Here is a 19,503-nt window from a genome sequence, read left to right as displayed (position 1 = left end):
ATATATTTACTTAATTTGACAGCTGGAAAATATTTGCTTACATATAACTGGAAGTTAGCCAAAGTGAGACATGCCATGAAAGAAAATGTTGCAAGCTGAAGTCCCCCCCCCCCCCCCCCACCCCCATTCTCAGATATGGCGAAATAGTGGGCATACCTTTCAGTTGCCCTTTTACCAAAGTCCCCTCTGCTATTTCTCACGCACTGTTTTTTCATACCGCACTCAGGTAGACAAGATTAATTGATCAATCATGTTTAATCGAGCAAAGCCGACAGGTATGATTAACCAATTCATCATTAATCAATTAAAACCCCCTAATATAAATACAAATTCACAAATAACTCAACGGAGTATAGAAAGATGCATAATGGGAATAACGGGAGGAGACAGGAAAAGAAAGGACTAGATAAGAGCGTAAACAAAAGTATGCAATGGTATTATAAGAGTGAGAAACTGAAATGGCAGTGAGACAGACATGTAGCAAGAACAGACCATTGCTGGACAATGGAGGTAATAGACTAGCTCCCAAGAGATATAAATTGACCAAGAAGACCACCTCCAGGAAGATGGCAAGATGAAATTAGGAAACACACCGGAGCAACATGGATGAGGGCCGCAGCAGACAGGCTCTTGTGGAAGAATATATATAAATAATTACACACAAAAACTTGTTTCCACGTCGGCTTGGAGTCTCATTCTGATATACAAAGGGGTTCACACTTCTACACAATTACAGGTAGGACAAATACAGTTACATTCATAAATTAAACATTTCATGGAGGAGACAGGAGAGAGTAATCGCAACATTAAGCTGTTGTAGAAAACTCCCAAATCTACGTATATAAGGCACCTTGTTTCTTTTTTCCTATAAGAGAATAGCGTCCTTTCAGTCTAGACTGCAAACCCTACAGACAATACTTGGCATTTGCTTTAATGCATTTAACCAAAATCAAACTTTTTGTTAACAAAATAACAACCCACCAACCCCCAGCACCACCAGACCATCACCACAGAAACCTTGGTAACAATGAAATGTACTGATATTTAAGGAATTGACAATGTCAACCCAAGGAACTTTTTCAACCTGAAAAAAGAAACAAGGAGCAGGAGTCACAAATGGAGATTAGACAAAGGGGCATTCAGAACAGAAAATAGGAGGCACTTTTTTTACAGAGAATCGTGAGGGTCTGGAATCGACTCCCCAGTAATGTTGTTGAAGCTGACACCTTGGGATCCTTCAAGAAGCTGCTTGATGAGATTCTGGGATCAATAAGCTACTAACAACCAAACGAGCAAGATAGGCCGAATGGCCTCCTCTCATTTGTAAACTTTCTTATATTCTTATGTTCTTAAGTGGGGACCAGCAAAAGGCTACTTTGGTGGGTGAATAAAGGAAAGGATTTTTGCTGAATAACTAATTGAGATGGAAATTCAGGATAGAGAAACATCACATGATAAAACACCTCTGGGGAGATTAATGTGTTAGCACAAGAATAAATCCCCGTGTAGATCCTAGAAGATTAGTGATACACTACAAGAGTGTTTCGGGAGACCCACACTGAGATAGAACAGCTACTCAATGCCTGAGTCAGGTGGAGGTGGAACAACCAGGTGCCTCCAGAGATATGCTATATGATTGTGAGGAAGACTAATGGGTAAAACTTTAGTTTAGGGATCCATTATAAGTGGTTATAAACTATAGCAAAAACAAAACAATGGCAAAAGAGTATAATAACAAAGCAGCCCCATACAACTAGTGAGACAGACAAACAGGTATAGAAAGACAAACAGATTGTAGGGCTGTCACTCGATTAAAATTTCTGATCGTTTAATTTTTGGGCATTAGTTGATTAATCGATTCCCTGCACATTTTTAATAAAAGGTAACAATCTTATATTGGCTGTCCTGCATGGTAATGCATAAAAAAAATCAACAGAATCTAAAATAACATCAGTGAAACGAATCTGGTCATTTTAAAAGCGTTTTTATTTCAGTAAATGTAACACATTTTCACGTCAATCCATGAAAGAGGTTAAAAGCAAAATATAATGCATAAGCACTGAGAATGGATTTTTTTTTTTGTCTGATGCAAACATACCGTATGGCTCCTTATGAACAACCTTTATTTTTTACATTATATTTAGGTCTTCCGTGTTGTCAGCATTAAAAAAAAGAAAAACACTTTTCAGGAACACGAAACAGGTAAACATCCGTTAAAACAACTCTCCTACCCATGTTCCACAATAGAAACTAGCAAAAATCAGTATACACAAACAAATTGAACAGTAATGTAATATTAACAGTACTAACATGAATAAAACAAAACATTATAGTCGCTCTTGTGACACTAGTAAAAAGATATTTGCTCGCCTGAAACCTGCCAGGCCAAATGAAGGAATCATGAAAAGAAAATGATGCACTGCAGTCAACTCTGCTGAAATGAACTTTGTACATCCAACTTAACAAGTCCTTTTTCACCAACACAGTTTTAAAATGAATAAAGTCTGCTTTGATTGTAGTAATTGCAGCCATATTTTTACAAACTGGCAGCAGACATTGCATTTGGTTCTGGACGTTGTAGAAAATGTAAGAAGTGGGTGTGTGTGTAACAACAACAAACCATGAACTGATGCGGGAAGCCTTCTTGCATGCATTCTTTCTCAGCAGGGGATGTTGGGAAATGGAGTTCAAAATTTCCAGCCAAAAAAAACCACATTAATCTGTTAATTGGAGCAGCCCTAGTTATAATCGATTATAATAGCTCCAAAACAATGACAATATATAATATCACTGTTATTTCTAATCATATTCTATAATTGTTAATAGCATAATTAATAACATATTTACAGATTGATTGTAATCAATAATATCGGATCCATAAACTAAAGTGTTACCGACTAGTGGATGTTGTGAAGTGAATGGAATCCATACACATGTAAAAGAAATATAGTGTAGAATATACAGTGGCTAATACAGGGGCGTCATTTGCTATAGGGAAGGGGGGGGTCTGAGTGTCTTTATAAAAAAGAAACGTAAATTATTTGGCATAGTAAAATATTAAATACCAAACGTTTAAATCATTCCATGAAAGTGTGATTTGATGGTTTTATTTTTATGAATTACAGTAATTTAAGTGATTTGCATTAGTCTTTCTTCATTTAAGCCTTCACTTTATAACCTGCATGATGTACTGTATACCGTGATATTAAGGTTACCGCGTTATTTTTTCTAACGGTTATCATACCGTGCAAATTTTATACCGTCCCATCCCTAGTCTGAACTACCAAGCTGCCACTGTAAAACTATTTCTTTCATTTTTTCTGTAACTGTTGTACCACTATTTGTACCAGTAGTTACAGTATGTAACTCCGAAATGTTTACCTAACCGGGATATCGAAAGCTGGTAGGCAAGTTTCAGTGAAAACAATGACTGTAAAGTTACACTTTATTACTAGAAAATGAGACTTGGTGGAACGACATTTTCCAGTTTGTTATAAACCAGTGCCATGCTTGAAAAATTCTTGCATTGCACATTTTGTAGAATTTATTTTAAGAATAAGAGCGATGTTGATAAAGTGCAGCAAGCTATCTCGTTGTAAACTGGCCCAATTACTGCCTGTTTTTTCTCATGCATGATACTATTTGGGACAGAGAATGCTCAGTGTTGACACAACTTTGCTCTCCCTCCACTCCACCCCCCCCCCCATCCGAATTTTTCTGAAATGACACCCCTGCTTAAATGGGACATACACTTCCAAATAAACATATTTCTAAAATTTAGCAACTCACACAGATATTTACTTAAATGCATTAGATGTTTTCAGTGTCGTGTGTGTGTGTGTGTGTGTGTGATTGACAGCTGTTGGTGCTGGAAACAGATCAAAGAGAGCATCTTCAACCTGTCAACCAATCTATGTAAGTAAACAGAGACCAGTCTGTCTGGTTCCCAGAAGGCTTGACTCTCAATGCTAAGTCTGGTGCAGTTTGATGATGGATTGCCATAGTTACACAGCTAAGAAAGGAGGCATAGCATTGAATTGATGAACATAGCCAAAGGTGGGCTACCCAAAGACCACTAGGGGAATCGAACATATCCAATAGTGGCTGCAAAGGGGTTAACTCAAGGTTTTAATCAGCTTTTATAGAGTAATGTGATTTCATTAAGTCTGCAGTTGACAGATTCTATACTCTGGTGAGAAAATAAAGACTTTAATTAGTTTTGGATAGAGAACATTTGTGGTCACTGAGGAAGATATATTAAGTTTTAAGTATCTTAATGACAAAACCAATAACACTGTGTCTTAATGTCAATAACTAATTAAGCTGAACTGGAAGTTATCTGGCAGCATTATACCAATCTAAGTAAATGCATAATGTCTGCCAGCTGTCAGATAACTTCATTATTTGACTCCATAAGGGACATGCACAAGGGAGGGGCAATTGCCTGTTTGTTTCTGATGAGTTATCATATTGCTTCAAGGAACTTTTACACTCACTCTTCTCACCCTCTGCTGCGTTCTCGCTCACGTAAAGATCACCTGAGGTCTCTGCAATGTTTCTGATGGCTTCAGAAGTGTCAGAGCACCTGCATATACTAAATGCATTACATCACTTTAATGCAGCACAGCGCATTATTCAAAATCTTTCTGTTAATGACACTAAGATACTGGCCTCATAAAATTAAATTCCTGCAAAGGAATCCAGAAAAGATGAATCAGAAAGTACATCTATCTGCTTATTTTTTAATAATACTAGCATGCTGCCAAATGCTTCACACACTAAACCTGGGGAATTTAATATACAAAAGCATGGCCTATGAAAAACTAGCATTCCTGTGATCAAATATTTGTAATTTCATTTTAGCATGAAATCCATTTTACTGTTGCAGAAAAAGAATTGCAAGAGCAAACTGCTTAGGTTAAATTCTTATATAGTCAGAAGGCTGCCTTGAAGACTCCCATCTGCAAGATGTTTTTTAAACCAGATCCCGTATGTCCACCACCGCTGTAACTGTCAAAGGCACTTTAATCAGGTAATCAAGTGTCACAACAAATGTGGACTTATCTCTGCTACCATACAATTATTAAATGCATTTTAAGGTATTTTGTGTACAGAAATTATATCACATGCCATGTTTTGGCATCAGACAGATACAACCTGACCCTACATGTATATGCATAGATATAAGGTAGGGTTAAATGAATAATGTGCTGTCTGACGCACTGCTGCTTGGTGGAGACAGCAAAGCACAGCTGAATGCTTCTCTGAGGGCTGCATAAAACAGAAACCAAGTTGGGAAATTATCATTTATTACTCAAGTACAATTAAACATCAGGTTGCCCTACATCCACTATGGCAGATTTTAATTTTTTTTTTTCAAAGCCCTGCATTTACATGCTATTTACATGGTCTTGCATGTTTTTTTCAGTTCACAAATATATTGATTTGCAAAGCCTCCATGTAACATGTTATTGCTTATTAAACCAAGTTATTACAAACAACATGTAATAAGTTGTTTAAAAAAGCACACACTGCAGTAAATGTATAATGTGCATTGGCTGTTGGTTTCTATTGAACAGCAGATATATACACACATTTTCCCCTTATTCTTTATAATATATATATATATATATATATATATTATATATATATATATATATATATATATATATAGTATATATATGTACGTACGTAGCGAACTAAAGTCATTATTTTTGCCATGTCTCATTTTAGAATGTATCTGCATTCATTCAAATTGTGACTGGGCTAAAAGCCAGGTTTCAAATTACACTGTGTTGCTAAGCAGACGCCAAGCTTGATCTAAATCTATGAATTCAGTTAAATACAGGTTTAAACATAATTTCTTTTTTATATGCATTATACTTGTTGTATAAAGATAATACTTCATGAACATTCATATATTGCTGTGGTTCGTCCACTGAAGAGGAAAGCCATTACCAGCAGGTACTGTAAGTTATTTAGCAATCCTCTTTGCTGGAATAATTACAGTGCTCTATGAACATTCATGGTGTGTTCTCTTTATATACTATCCTGTGATTTAGCACCATACAAATATGCTATAATATGATATTTGCAATATATAACCCATTGGTTACCACTGGTGTGATAGCGAGGTCACAATGCACACTTTATCAACTGTTATACAACGCTCCAAGTCATTTCAGTCAGCAACAGCACAAATATCACTAATATGTAAATAATCCTTAACTGTACAGTTATACTGCTAATCATGTCATTCTAGCTATGTGTCCCCATACCCGTTTTAAACTTGCATCACAGCTGATAAATGTACCCTTGTTAAGTTCAAACACAGCACATCACTGTTTTGTTACTTAAGTTCCATACCCACTGATCTCATAAACCATCTGTCTTTTTAAAATCGAAACCTGTGAGCTTTAACGTCCGAAGCATTGGTAAGAATTGCATTAGGTCAGTGAAAACACAAGCCAAACTAACAAGATGCTGCAGATTGACAGCTACAGTTTAATTTTGCTTTTCCTGATTTGAAATGCAAAATAAAGTCACCTACCTCATCAAAGTTACTGTCATCTTTCTTGAAAGCTTAAAAGAAAGAAGAAAATCAGTATTAGAATTTCATTTTCGATTAAGGTAACAGCTACAGTATACTGTTACTATATTGTACAATTGGATGGGGGGGCACTTATATTAAATATGCAGGATTATATTTTAAAAAGGGAACAAAAGTCAAACAAATCTATTAGAAATCCACATAGACCTATACAAAGGCTTCAATATGTTATTTTTTTCACCCATCAGTTTATATGCTTTTGTATAATAATGCATGTACAAATATCCATCTTGTATTTGCACTTATCTTCAGCAATGGTGAAAACAGTTGCACAGGATTTTATATAAAACAAAAACAAATTGAGTTGGCCCACGTATAAACCCATGCAATTACAATGTTTGCACAATAAGCATTACTGTAAGCCTTGAGCAGTCCGTTTAGATATGTAACTAAAGAAAAAAAAATACATTAATCAATAAAACTTGTGATTTCCTCTGGAAACAATTTAAATTAAATATGAATTAATACTGAACTAGAGTGGAAAATCTATTATAAATACCATACAACTTTGTTTTCTTTGATCTTCCTAAAGAAAAAAGATACAACTTGCCTAATCCAGTATCATCACTTACATGGCAGGATATCAAAGAATGCAAACGGTTAAATGAACAGAATTTCCTATCTAACCATATGGCAAAATCTTGTAATGGTTTATTCAGCTATCTCATTTAAAATCATAGTTGTTCCAGAACCCTGAAGATTGTTCTAGTTCCAAATTATCCCACAGAAGTGGATGTGATCTGGGCTGTTGTCTTTTAAACAGGTTCAAGTTCCAAGGGGATAAAAAGCACATTTTAAAATGGCCCACATAACCAAATGCTCTGATTGGCAGAAAATTACTTCAGTCCAGTTATGACCCCAATAGAACTGCACAGATCTAGTTGTCAGCAAAATAATAAATGATCCGACTCTTTCTTTATAATGACAATAATCAACACTGTAAATAGACAACCCACAAAAAGGGAAACAACAGGTTAATAGACAATACATTTAATAACAGTTTTGAAAATCAGGTCCAAAGGCTCCAAAATCTACATCTAGGGCTCATCTTATACCCAAAACAATGTACATATATTGTAAATGTATTCAGTATCTAATAGCTTAGGGTTGGTTCCCTTGTGTGTTTTACTCTTCATCCTGGTCTTGTATACAGTAAGCATATCACTCAGATCACTGTCCCATCAAACAGACTTGTGTGATTTAATAATACACATTAAACATTTAACCTTGTACAAATCATGCATGCCAGTCCTGCAATTAAAAAAAAAAAAATACCAATGACCTGTGTTTCCTCCAAGGTGAGAGGTATGCCCCCCTCGCCATTTAACACAAAAGTAAACACTTCAGACAGAAGAAAATTGCTACCCAAAGGGCAAGTGCCGCAAATCTATACTCATCCCAGCAGGGAACAGGTATTAGTCATTTGTTTTGTGATTGGTCTGTGAAAGGAAATAGCAGTAATTCTGACAGGAAAAATACATGGGCTCTCTCACATAGTGCAGATGAACAGGAATATCCAAGGGCTGCAGTTTATTTGTCTTTCCTAATCATGGCTTTGTTTTTTTTGTTTTTTTTTTTAAATGTGGTAACACTTTATAATTAGTGTCAGCAATTCAGATGTAACGATGTATGAACAAACACAGGACTTCCTGCTGAAATCCTATTGAAAATCCTATTGAATCCATATGAACTCCCATGGGGGGGGGGGGGGGGGGGGGGGGGGGGGGGTGGTAAGCAGGAGAGGTGAAAGATTTGAAACTTTCCCTTTTCTGGACAAAGTGTTTCACGAACAACAAGTGTTCACATTTTTTTTCAAGTTGGAAGCTTCGGAAGCCACAGATCAGTAATTCAAAAGTCTATAGTTTTGTTTTGTTTTTTTCTATTAACCATGGCTCGCATGTCATTCCTGCAGACTGAACTGAGCATGGGGTATAATAAATAATGCTCTCTACCACAGTCAAAATTTCACAGCCAGGTCTCAGTGCACTTTCCTTGGGGTCAAAAGGCACTTCCTTTCATTGCATTTTAATCACCTACTTTATTTTTTTGCAAAATTTAGGCCTGCCTCAGGTGACACAATTCATGCTTCATTATTTTAAACTTTTAATCAACATTAAACATTAAACATTAAATCACCACCAGGCACTGATTGCAATGTGTGGCCAAAATCATGTGTCATCTAAAAGGTAGTGTGTTGGGGGGGGGGGGTAATCCCTAACAGAAAGCTTAGTGCACTTTTCTGTTTCACCCTCCATTTCTAAAAAACAAAAACAGCATGCCTAAGCAAATTAGATTATTCAAGTCCCACTGCCGGTCCCATCAAATTGACTGTGAGAAGATTCACTGCATTTAAATGTGCAGAATTTCAAATTACCCCAAAGTAAATCAAATACGGACAATTACTTTAATTCTGTTTTCTGTCGTACAATTCTTCGTTGTTTAACTAAAGGTATGGTTACATTTTAATGATGGCACTGTTAGCCAGCAACACAAAGAAACTGTGGGAGATTTGAGATTTGTGGAAATGTTAGCACCTCTAGCACAGTATAAGATGATTGCAATTATCTTCAATACAATTTGTGCTACATGATGCCTCCTAAAAGTTGCTATAAGGGACCCAGATACAGATTTTATTTCAACTGGCAAATCAACGGATAGGTATATAAATGTCAATGGTTTCTAGAATAAATTAAAATTATAACTCTTTGGAGGTATATTCCACACTGTATTTACTGTCATTAAAACAGAACTGCAGCTTTTACATCATTTCAGACATAAGTTAGTCATGTGTCTTGGCCTCTACTACACTTTTACATGGAGAAATTAGAATTGATTATGCAATATGACATTTATAAATGTCTTTTTTTCTTATTTACAGTAGTTTGACCTAAGAGTTTGGCTATATATGAGCAATGCAGTTGCTTAGAATCATGCCAAGTCATAACCTTAGCACAGAATTATATATTTTGTATATTTTGTACACGTACACTACTGTGTCTAATGACCATACCTGATTGTGAAATTGCACGGTTCTGTTGTCTTGAAGACACGATGACGCTCAGGTGTTACTCTTGGGTGCAACAGTACAGAAAGCCAGAACAACGCTACTTGACAGTAAATGTAGATCGTGTTAAAATTGGTCACCGTCACTTGTTGTTTACGAATATAAAATATGTTAAGACCAATCGCGATTAAACATGTTTTACAAGTCTATTGCCATGTATACCCTGTGGTTAAACAAGTCTGTCTCAATGTTACTTTTATAACAGTTATCGGTAAAGTCAATATAGTGTAACATTCTGCCATAATGTATTTCTATTCCAGACAAGGAAAATAATCATATGTTTTTTGACTGTCAAAATTAAACTAGCGACTTTAACATATTGTCCACCCCTACCCAAAAAAATACAGTTCTGCCACTGGGCGTCATTACTTTTAGAACATTTACATTTTGCAGCATTCTCATCCTTTTTTAGTGCTTTATGCAATAAATGGTTAATTAACAGGCTCCTGATTATTATTATTATTATTATTATTATTATTATTATTATATTATTATTATTTCTTAACTCCTAATATATTATTATTATTATTATTTATAATTATAATATTATTATATAATAATAATATTAATTATATTATTATAATTAACTTATTATTATTATTATTATTATTATTATTATTATTATTACAATGGGTTATGTCGTTTTCCCCATCATTTCACAGGCAGTTTGTGGTTGTGCTGCGTCTATCTCTTCACTTTTGTGGGCTTTTTCGCCATCAGCACACTAAAAAAAAAAATAAATAAATACACGATACACATATCTGAAGTATTTCATATTTGTCTTCATCTAAACCAACGATCCAGTGATACTTACCAATCCTGCTGAAACTCTCAGACAAAGTTCTTCGCAACTTTTTCATTTTGCCAATTTTTTCGGTGGGTTGCGTTGCTGGCATTAAGTCACACATCTTAATAACGTTTTTTTTTTTTTTTTTTTTTTTTTTTTTTTTTTTTAATGCGAATTTCAAACTGTATAGACCCCGTATCAATCACAAATAATAACTTGAAACAAACGATCGTTAATTTGAAACTGGGACTTCTCTACTCCGTCCTTGCTGTCAAACACAGGAAATGTATTCTGCAAGCAGCCCCGTTTCAAAGATGCGTTTTCTACTTTTTACTTTTTCATGTTTCTCCATTTGTAAGATTCATTTTTCAGTTTTTTCAAAATAAACAAAAATTCCCTAAGAGAATAACGGGGTGGATACACGAAACTTAACAACACGGGCAGTTACCAAAAAAAATGCTTATTCTTCTGCACACCAGCAGCTCTGCTATTGCTGATTTCTCTGTCTGGGTGTCTTTTTTGGGAATCTCTTTAAAGGAAAGAAAGAAGGAAAAAAAAAAACACGCTTCGGCCGAATATCCCGCCCATGTAGCTCACTGACTGGCTACCTAGAGTAAATAGAAATTACGATTGGGTACTGAAACCGACAGTCAAAAGTAACGACCAAGTGCAAGCTCAGTCATCGTTTACATGAGCTAGGTGCTTATGTAAAATCTCCCAAAGCGACAAACGAAAAAATGGGGTCTTTAGCATGGTGGGTCCTGAAACTGCATTTGTATTCGTTTTTTCTTTGTTCGTTGACTTTGTATTTGAACGGCAGCCAAATATCTTTTAAACAAGTGAAGCTAATTAAATATTGCATCTGATAACAATCATAGTTATTGAAATGTAGAGTACGTGTGTGTTTAATTTTAAAGAGACATTTACGGATTTTTAACATTTTCATCAAGTCCCTCATTTGAATTCTGTTTTTCGAATGAACACGGCACAGTTTGTTAAGGTGCAGCAACATGAGAACAAGGGCAATATCTTATTAGCTGAAACTGTTACATAAATCCGTTATCAAGCTTAAATAGTGACTTGGCAGTTTGTTTCACTCTGGTTTCCCACCGTAAAATATAACTGTGAAAGTGAAATTGAAATCTTGTTATTAAACAAATTGATGTAGGGAAGACATTGTATACATTTTTTAGTCGTGCCATATTATCGCATATGAACTCAGGTTGTTGCATGTCTAGAATGACTTGAAGTGATGTCTACCAATAGGATTAACAATTTAAAATGTTTCACCTTTCTTCATCTACCAGGACTTTTTACCTTCCTTGTTTTAAATTGTGTTGCTTCCTCTTCTTTATAAGCTATCTGCATATCCTACTAGTTTAAAAGAGACATCCAGCATAAAGATAAATATCTCATTGGGTGTATTATTTGTAAAACTGACTAGATGGAATTATAAATTTAAAAAGTTTATTTAAATACAAATGATACTATTGCATATTGTAAGTAATTTGCTACTGTTTTTAAATGGGATGCCAGCAAGTCTATTTTTGATACATGCTTGATTTAATATATCAAACAAATCCTAGCCCTTTCAGAAATGTTGGAAAGCCTTACCATGCTTGTGTCATTCACTTCATCCCTTCAAGTATCATTCATGTTTCAAAGAAAGAAAGGAGAACATGACATGCCCTTGTCCCTAATAGCTACTACTTGAGGTTTACCTGAGCACAGACATGTTTTTCAAATGAGTTTTCTCCTCAAGATGTAATCTTTCCAATGTGCACCAGGCTCTCGAGATATGACAGTAATCTACCAGTCATAGTTCAACAAAAATCCGCTCAGTTCAGCCCCTTAGTTATCATTCTGCTCACCAGAACTGGGGGGTGGGGGGTGGGCAACCATTGCCATTTGCAGGGTATATGCTGGCCAACAAACCCTTGAATATGGCCCATAAGCTCTTTTATTAAAACATTTGGCAAGTGCAATTGGCAGCCAGTCATCACTGCTAGGATATGGTTTAAAGCAACTTAAAGACACAACACTCCACTCTAAACACCATTTCATGTATCCATTGTCAAGTCATTTATTTATATTTTCATTTACAAATGGTCCTGTCAAGATAGTAGCTGTCATACACAAACACAGGTAGAGTGCATTAAATATGGAATTATCATGAACAATATAACTATAATCAGATTCATTGCGATTGTCTTGTTGTATAAGTCGTATATGTTTGGTTCAATCTGAAACTGATGTGGATTATTGGTCTTAAAAAATAGAATAATAAAACTTTAACATAATTTAGATATTTTATTCAACATAATATAATCAAAGAAACTACAAAATGATATTGCAAAAGTCTACCAGAAACTGTAATAGTAGTACAGTAGTTCATTTTCATTAAGTGTGTGGAAAACTACAAAGCGATATGTAATTCACTATGTTAATGTAACATTATTCAGCAGGTTTAATTTGAATTTATGAAGCAAAATTAGTTAATCCTACAAGGTGATGCAAAACTTTTGACCATGGCTGAATGCGTTGCTCTCTGGAAATAGGATTGTGCCTAGAGGATATCAAGCAACATTAAGTCTTCTCTCAGTCTTATAATAGGTGCCTAATCTTGGTAAGGCAGATCTACATGTACTTTTTGACGATGGGTTTGTTTCACACAACAGGGGTGCTGGTGGCCCAGAATGTAGCGGTTCAGCCTCCAGGCCACTGGGATCAAAGGTTCACATTGTGCTTAATGCAAGATCCCAGAAATGCTCCAGACAAAGGTTACACGTTCCTTTTATTTACAGTTGCTAGGTGCATTTGTGGTTGTTCTTTCCCAAGCCTTCTGCAGCCTATAGAGACCAATCAGCACTATATGTCAGTGCATGTGTGAATTTTTGTGAGGCACCTATTTGCTGCTAAAAGTTGTGTCTCTAAAAAAGAACGAACACGTTTCCCACGGCAAACAGTGCTAAACGCATTGCACTGATTAAACTGGGTTGTGCTGATCCACAAGTCATGTGGACATCTTTATCTCCATGTAATATGGAACATAATAAGCATTATAAAGGGACATTCTTTGCCTGTACTAGCTCATATTTTAATAGAATGAATTAATTAGCAGTTCAAGAGATCCTTGGAATCCAGCAAACATGTCCTGAAAGGTCTCTCTCTCTCTCTCTCTCTCTCTCTCTCTCTCTCTCTCTATCCCTTTATCTTTGTGTGGGCTTGTTTCCATAGAAACTGTATACAAGTTAAAGTAACGGGTAAGTTCAGCTGAATATTTTCTATCAACATTATTTTTACAAAACAGCGAGAAATCACTCGTTTTATTCTGTTTATTTGTAAATTACAATATACTCGTATAGGTTAATTTTACACAATTATTATTGATTATTAACTATAACTGTACACAGACAAAGCTAATTTATATCCTTCCTAGTACAAATCAAGTTTACGTTTCCTTTAAAATACAGTATATATTTGTAAAGTAGAAATACTTCTCATACAAAATGGTGAGCTTTTACTGAGTTTAAAGAGAATTTAAACCATAAATAAGTTGAGACCCTTTATTTCCTGATCCAGTTACTAGGGTTTTTGTTTTGAACAGTTCCTTCCTGAGTATTTCACTGTTTATTATCCTAGAGCACAATGTGGTTTCTTTGTATTTGGACGTGTTTTAAATTTAAATGGTAGGATATGCTTAGTATACCAAACAAGACACCTTTCTCAGTATAACCTTATGATGCAAGGTTAAAAACACCTTCCTTCTCACTTAGATCTCATACAATTTGACTTCCATTTAGCAAAAAGCTGAGTCTTAAGGGTGGGGTTGCGTATTGTTTAAGGCATACACGAGATCCTCCCAGTAGTACTCAAAGAAATGAAAGAAGTAATTTACAAACCGCTAACCAAGATCATGCAGCAGTCTCTTGACACAGGGGTGGTACCGACAGACTGGAAAATTGCAAACGTAATACCGATCCACAAAAAGGGAAACAAAACTGAACCAGGTAACTACAGACCAGTAAGCCTGACTTCTATTATATGCAAACTTATGGAAACTATAATATATATAAGATCCAAAATGGAAAATTACCTATATGGTAACAGGGTACTGGGAGACAGTCAACATGGTTTTAGGAAAGGGAGATCGTGCCTAACTAACTTGCTTGATTTTTTTGAGGATGCAACATCGATAATGGATAATTGCAAAGCATATGACATGGTTTATTTAGATTTCCAGAAAGCTTTTGACAAAGTCCCGCACAAAAGATTAATTCTCAAACTGAACGCAGTTGGAATTCAAGGAAACACATGTACATGGATTAGGGAGTGGTTAACATGTAGAAAACAGAAAGTACTGATTAGAGGAAAAACCTCAGAATGGAGTGTGGTAACCAGCGGTGTACCACAGGGATCAGTATTAGGTCCTCTGCTATTCCTAATCTACATTAATGATTTAGATTCTGGTATAGTAAGCAAACTTGTTAAATTTGCAGACGACACAAAAGTAGGAGGAGTGGCAAACACTGTTGCAGCAGCAAAGGTCATTCAAAATGATCTAGACAAGATTCAGAACTGGGCAGACACATGGCAAATGACATTTAATAGAGAAAAGTGTAAGGTACTGCACGCAGGAAATAAAAATGTACATTATAAATATCATATGGGAGATATTGAAATTGGAGAAGGAATCTATGAAAAAGACCTAGGAGTTTTTGTTGACTCAGAAATGTCTTCATCTAGACAATGTGGGGAAGCTATAAAAAAGGCTAACAAGATGCTCGGATACATTGTGAAAAGTGTTGAATTTAAATCAAGGGAAGTAATGTTAAAACTGTACAATGCACTAGTAAGACCTCATCTTGAATATTGTGTGCAGTTCTGGTCACCTCGCTATAAAAAAGATATTGCTGCTCTAGAAAGAGTGCAAAGAAGAGCGACCAGAATTATTCCGGGCTTAAAAGGCATGTCATATGCAGACAGGCTAAAAGAATTGAATCTGTTCAGTCTTGAACAAAGAAGACTACGTGGCGACCTAATTCAAGCATTCAAAATTCTAAAAGGTATTGACAGTGTCGACCCAAGGGACTTTTTCAGCCTGAAAAAAGAAACAAGGACCAGGGGTCACAAATGGAGTTTAGAAAAAGGGGCATTCAGAACAGAAAATAGGAGACACTTTTTTACACAGAGAATTGTGAGGGTCTGGAATCAACTCCCCAGTAATGTTGTTGAAGCTGACACCCTGGGATCCTTCAAGAAGCTGCTTGATGAGATTTTGGGATCAATAAGCTACTAACAACCAAACGAGCAAGATGGGCCGAATGGCCTCCTCTCGTTTGTAAACTTTCTTATGTTCTTATGTTCTTATTCCAGCTCAATATCGAGTCAGTGTTAAGTACACTACTCTAGTTCTGGTTTGGGAGACTTTTCTTTAAGCAGTTTTATTTGTCTGAAATATTATATTTATATTGTATTTATTGCATTTATATAGCGCTTTTTATACAAAAGTATCGCAAAGCACTGTACAGTACATCGCAGAAAAAAGCACACACCACAGTACATTTGTGTTTCATGTCAAACATACCAGTCAGACCATTTAAATAATAGTATACACATAATACAAAAGCATTAATTTTAAAGTTACATTAAAAACTGTTAAGATAAGAAAGCCATTTTATAAGTGTGTGGTTTTTTTTTTATATCAAACAATACTTTTAGCACTACCATTAACCCTTTTGATATCTGAGACCTATCTTCTGCATGTTTACTCAATCATTTGACTATATCTTGAAAAAGGTATGTATATTTGTTACATTGCCTCTTTTCACTTACTGAACGTAACCAACAGATGTTATGAAGCTACTGAACCCTGCAGCTCCCTGACCAGTAGGGTTCACAGAAGCACACTGTAGTGAACTATCCCGAGCTTTCCCTCCCTTACCCTGCCGCAGATCAAAGGTCAATGCAGTGCTCCCTGTGGGCCCCCAGCCAAGATCAGTATCTTGTCACAAACAGGATTCAATACACACTTCCATCACTTAACCTGCCTTCCAATCAGCAGTGCTTTTATAATCTGTTTATAATCAGATTCAAAGAATAATAAGCTAGACTGTGTGACGGGTTATAATGACTATCAACTTGTACAGTCTCAGGGAAACCCACCTTTTTTAGTCCACTAGAGGGACCTTTGATGCTTGATGCTGCCATGTAGTACGAGCTGAGGCGGTCACTTCGACATCTTCTTGTACAACATGTGTAAGGTTTGTTATAGTATATTTTCATGAAAAACAACAATTAAAAACATTTGCTAAAATGTGCCTATTTAGTTTCAATGATCATAATGTATGCACACAAATAAGGTATGTATTGTAGTCTTGGATGTCTGCAGCACAGATCTCTCTGCTGTGGGTTCTAATCTGTATAAAAGGAGTGTTTTGAATGGATAGATGAATCCTTTATTTTATTTCCTCAGATATGATTTTGGGTGCATAGTTATCATGGAGCATGACTGATAAAAAGGACCTAACGGAAAACTCACCTCTGCCCTGACATGCACCCAGTCTGTCCCAAAAGAGTACAGCTATGGCCAAACGTTTTGCATCACCTAAAATTTTAGGATTGAGACATTGTTTAAAAAGAACATAATTTAGATCTTTTATTTAACATCATATAGTCAAAGAAACTACAAAATGATATTGCACATGTTTACCGGAAACCATAACAGCAGTACAATATTTTATGCGAGATTTCGAAATGTCACATTTTTTAATTTTTGTCATTTTTCATTAGCTATATGGAAAACTACAAAGCAGTATGTAATTTTATGTTAACGTAACATTATTCAGCAGGTTTTATTCTACTTTTATGAAGCAAAATTAGTTAATTCATGTGCATGAATGAGAATGTGAAGCAGATACAGCCAAGAGGCACAGCACCCTGCACAATCAAACCCAGCTTTCAAATTTTTAAAACCACATAAGCTGCATCCTTCATTCACTGCTCTCAAGTGCAGTCTTTCAAATTGTATCAATGTAAAATGTAATACAGATTTTACAACAAGATTCATCAAAAGAAACATATGTAAAACTGTTTTCTCCCAATAAAACAATTATTTGATTCATACTCATGCTTTGGAAGGTTATCAACAAGGTATCTGAGTTAAAATCTAAAATTAGAAGCCCTATTAGATGAATCTCTGCTCAGTACTGTCTGCACTCTACGTTCCTCCATGAATGACAGTAAGTAATAACAAACTGTAGACAGGCAAGGAAAAAATATTATAATATGGCTTAAAATGGTTTCAATGCAAAACCATATTTAAAAAAGCCTTAAAATGTATAAACATGAAACATGGGAAATCCAATGAACAAATTAAAGTACATTTTATTCTGGTGAATTTTAACCCATACAAGTGATTATTATTGATTCATTTAGAACAGTTTATAATACAAAATATTAAAAAATTATTATTTGAGGCTTATCTATAAGTAAAAATATTGGTATCTTTACAAACAAATTGGTTGGAAATCTTTAAAGACATACAGTAGATGGAAATGTGAAAAACATATCTAAACCCTAAAGATAACAAATTACATTTTGCCACTATTATGTGAAACAGCAATATTTCATTCCAGAATTCTCTTTGGGAAAACTGAAAATGCTATGTATTCTTCCTGACTTGAAAAATCTGTTTCACATACTCGAAAAATCTTGCATTTCCTGCTAGCGACTTCCTTAAATCATCCTGCCAGTCATTGCCCCTGTGGGTTTTTGGTACATGACAGCTATTTATGTGTTTTTGTACTAGCAAAAGAAAAACACTCTTCTATTAAGTCATGAATGACCCTCTTTTGACATGATGGGCAAATTTCAATTATTTCACATTTCAGATAAAGGGCATTTGCTAATCTGCCAGTATGCAACTAACTGGTTTAATAATACAGCAATTGAATGTATGTGTGTCATGGCAGACTTCTTTTAAAAGTAAAACCAATAGATTGAAACTGCAGCAAATATTGCCAAGCCTGCACAGGCTATCAAAAAAACTCTACTGGTTACCTACTGTAAACCCCATAGACTATTTAAAAATAGGAATGCAACAAATAAAAGAGCATATGAAACCGTTTCTGGAGAAATGCAAATGTTTACAGCATGAATGGCAACACTTAGAGATTTTAAAGTCATTCATGTGTCAAAACAATTGTGAGTTAAAATGCTCCAGTTTATTGTATATGTATATAAACAAACTGTGAAAACGTCCAAGGGGGGGGGGGGGGGGGGGGGGGTGAATACTTCCTATAGGCACTGTATGTTTTAAGATCCCTAGTTTACATTGCAGAATGCTAAAAGGAACAAAAGAAATTGATTTTTTTTTTCTTTTTTAAGTTGCTACAGTAAGTTTATTAATTGTGTATTTTTGGAAACTATAAAATATTTTAGACAATTCAACACATTTTTTTAATAGTACATTTTCATTTTTTTTTTGTATGTCTACAATATAATATAAGGGCTGTAATTGTGTCAACTGAAGTTCACAGATTCTTAATCAAACTAATCACACTTCAATGTTATGCCACTATTACAACTCAGTATATGTGCTTCCACTGATGGCTATTTAAATGAAACATACAATAACAAAAGGAACCATGTATAGATCTTTGTATAAACAGGGCAAAAAAAAAAAAAAAAAGATTCCAGTAGCCTTTATAAAAGCATGGGTTAGAAGGGACATGCAGGACAGGACAAAACCTTGAGTGATGGTATAAAGGCATTACAGAAACAGAGAGCCAGAAGTCACTGAAGGTCAGGAGAACAAAGCAGGGGGTGAAATATAGATTGATCACTAGTAATGCACTTGTTATTAGATTGTCCGAAGGTAAGATTGGTTCATTATGCCCCAGAAACTGAGTTTTTACCAACCTAAAACGAAAAGGTAATAAAACAAAGCACATTTTTCTTTCTCGGCAATGTGTGTTGATTTTCTTTGCAAATAGCATTTGAAAAAGCAAAAGCACACAAAATCTTGTTTCACAATGAAAT

General features: G+C 35.3%; 1 protein-coding gene across 3 annotated transcripts in view; it reads right to left on the bottom strand.

Moving 5' to 3' along the window:
* Nucleotides 1-11,076, bottom strand: part of LOC121315014 (cyclin-dependent kinase 14) — a 233,186-nt gene extending 222,110 nt beyond the window's left edge. For 2 of the 3 annotated variants that reach the window (XM_041248848.1, XM_041248847.1), the window contains exons 1-2: nucleotides 10,489-11,073; nucleotides 6,551-6,582 (exon numbers count right to left, since the gene is read on the bottom strand). In XM_041248848.1, coding sequence (XP_041104782.1) covers nucleotides 6,551-6,582; nucleotides 10,489-10,582 — 126 coding nt within the window. In that variant the 5' untranslated portion in view covers nucleotides 10,583-11,073. Of the gene's footprint in view, nucleotides 1-6,550; nucleotides 6,583-10,488 lie in introns of all 3 variants that reach the window. The other variant, XM_041248850.1, reaches the window with a different exon arrangement.
* Between the last annotated feature and the right edge of the window lie 8,427 nt (nucleotides 11,077-19,503).

This window comes from Polyodon spathula, chromosome 4, assembly GCF_017654505.1.
Source record: "Polyodon spathula isolate WHYD16114869_AA chromosome 4, ASM1765450v1, whole genome shotgun sequence".
NCBI classification, from domain to species: Eukaryota; Metazoa; Chordata; class Actinopteri; order Acipenseriformes; family Polyodontidae; genus Polyodon; species Polyodon spathula.
This window is presented reverse-complemented; position numbering and strand designations above follow the sequence as displayed.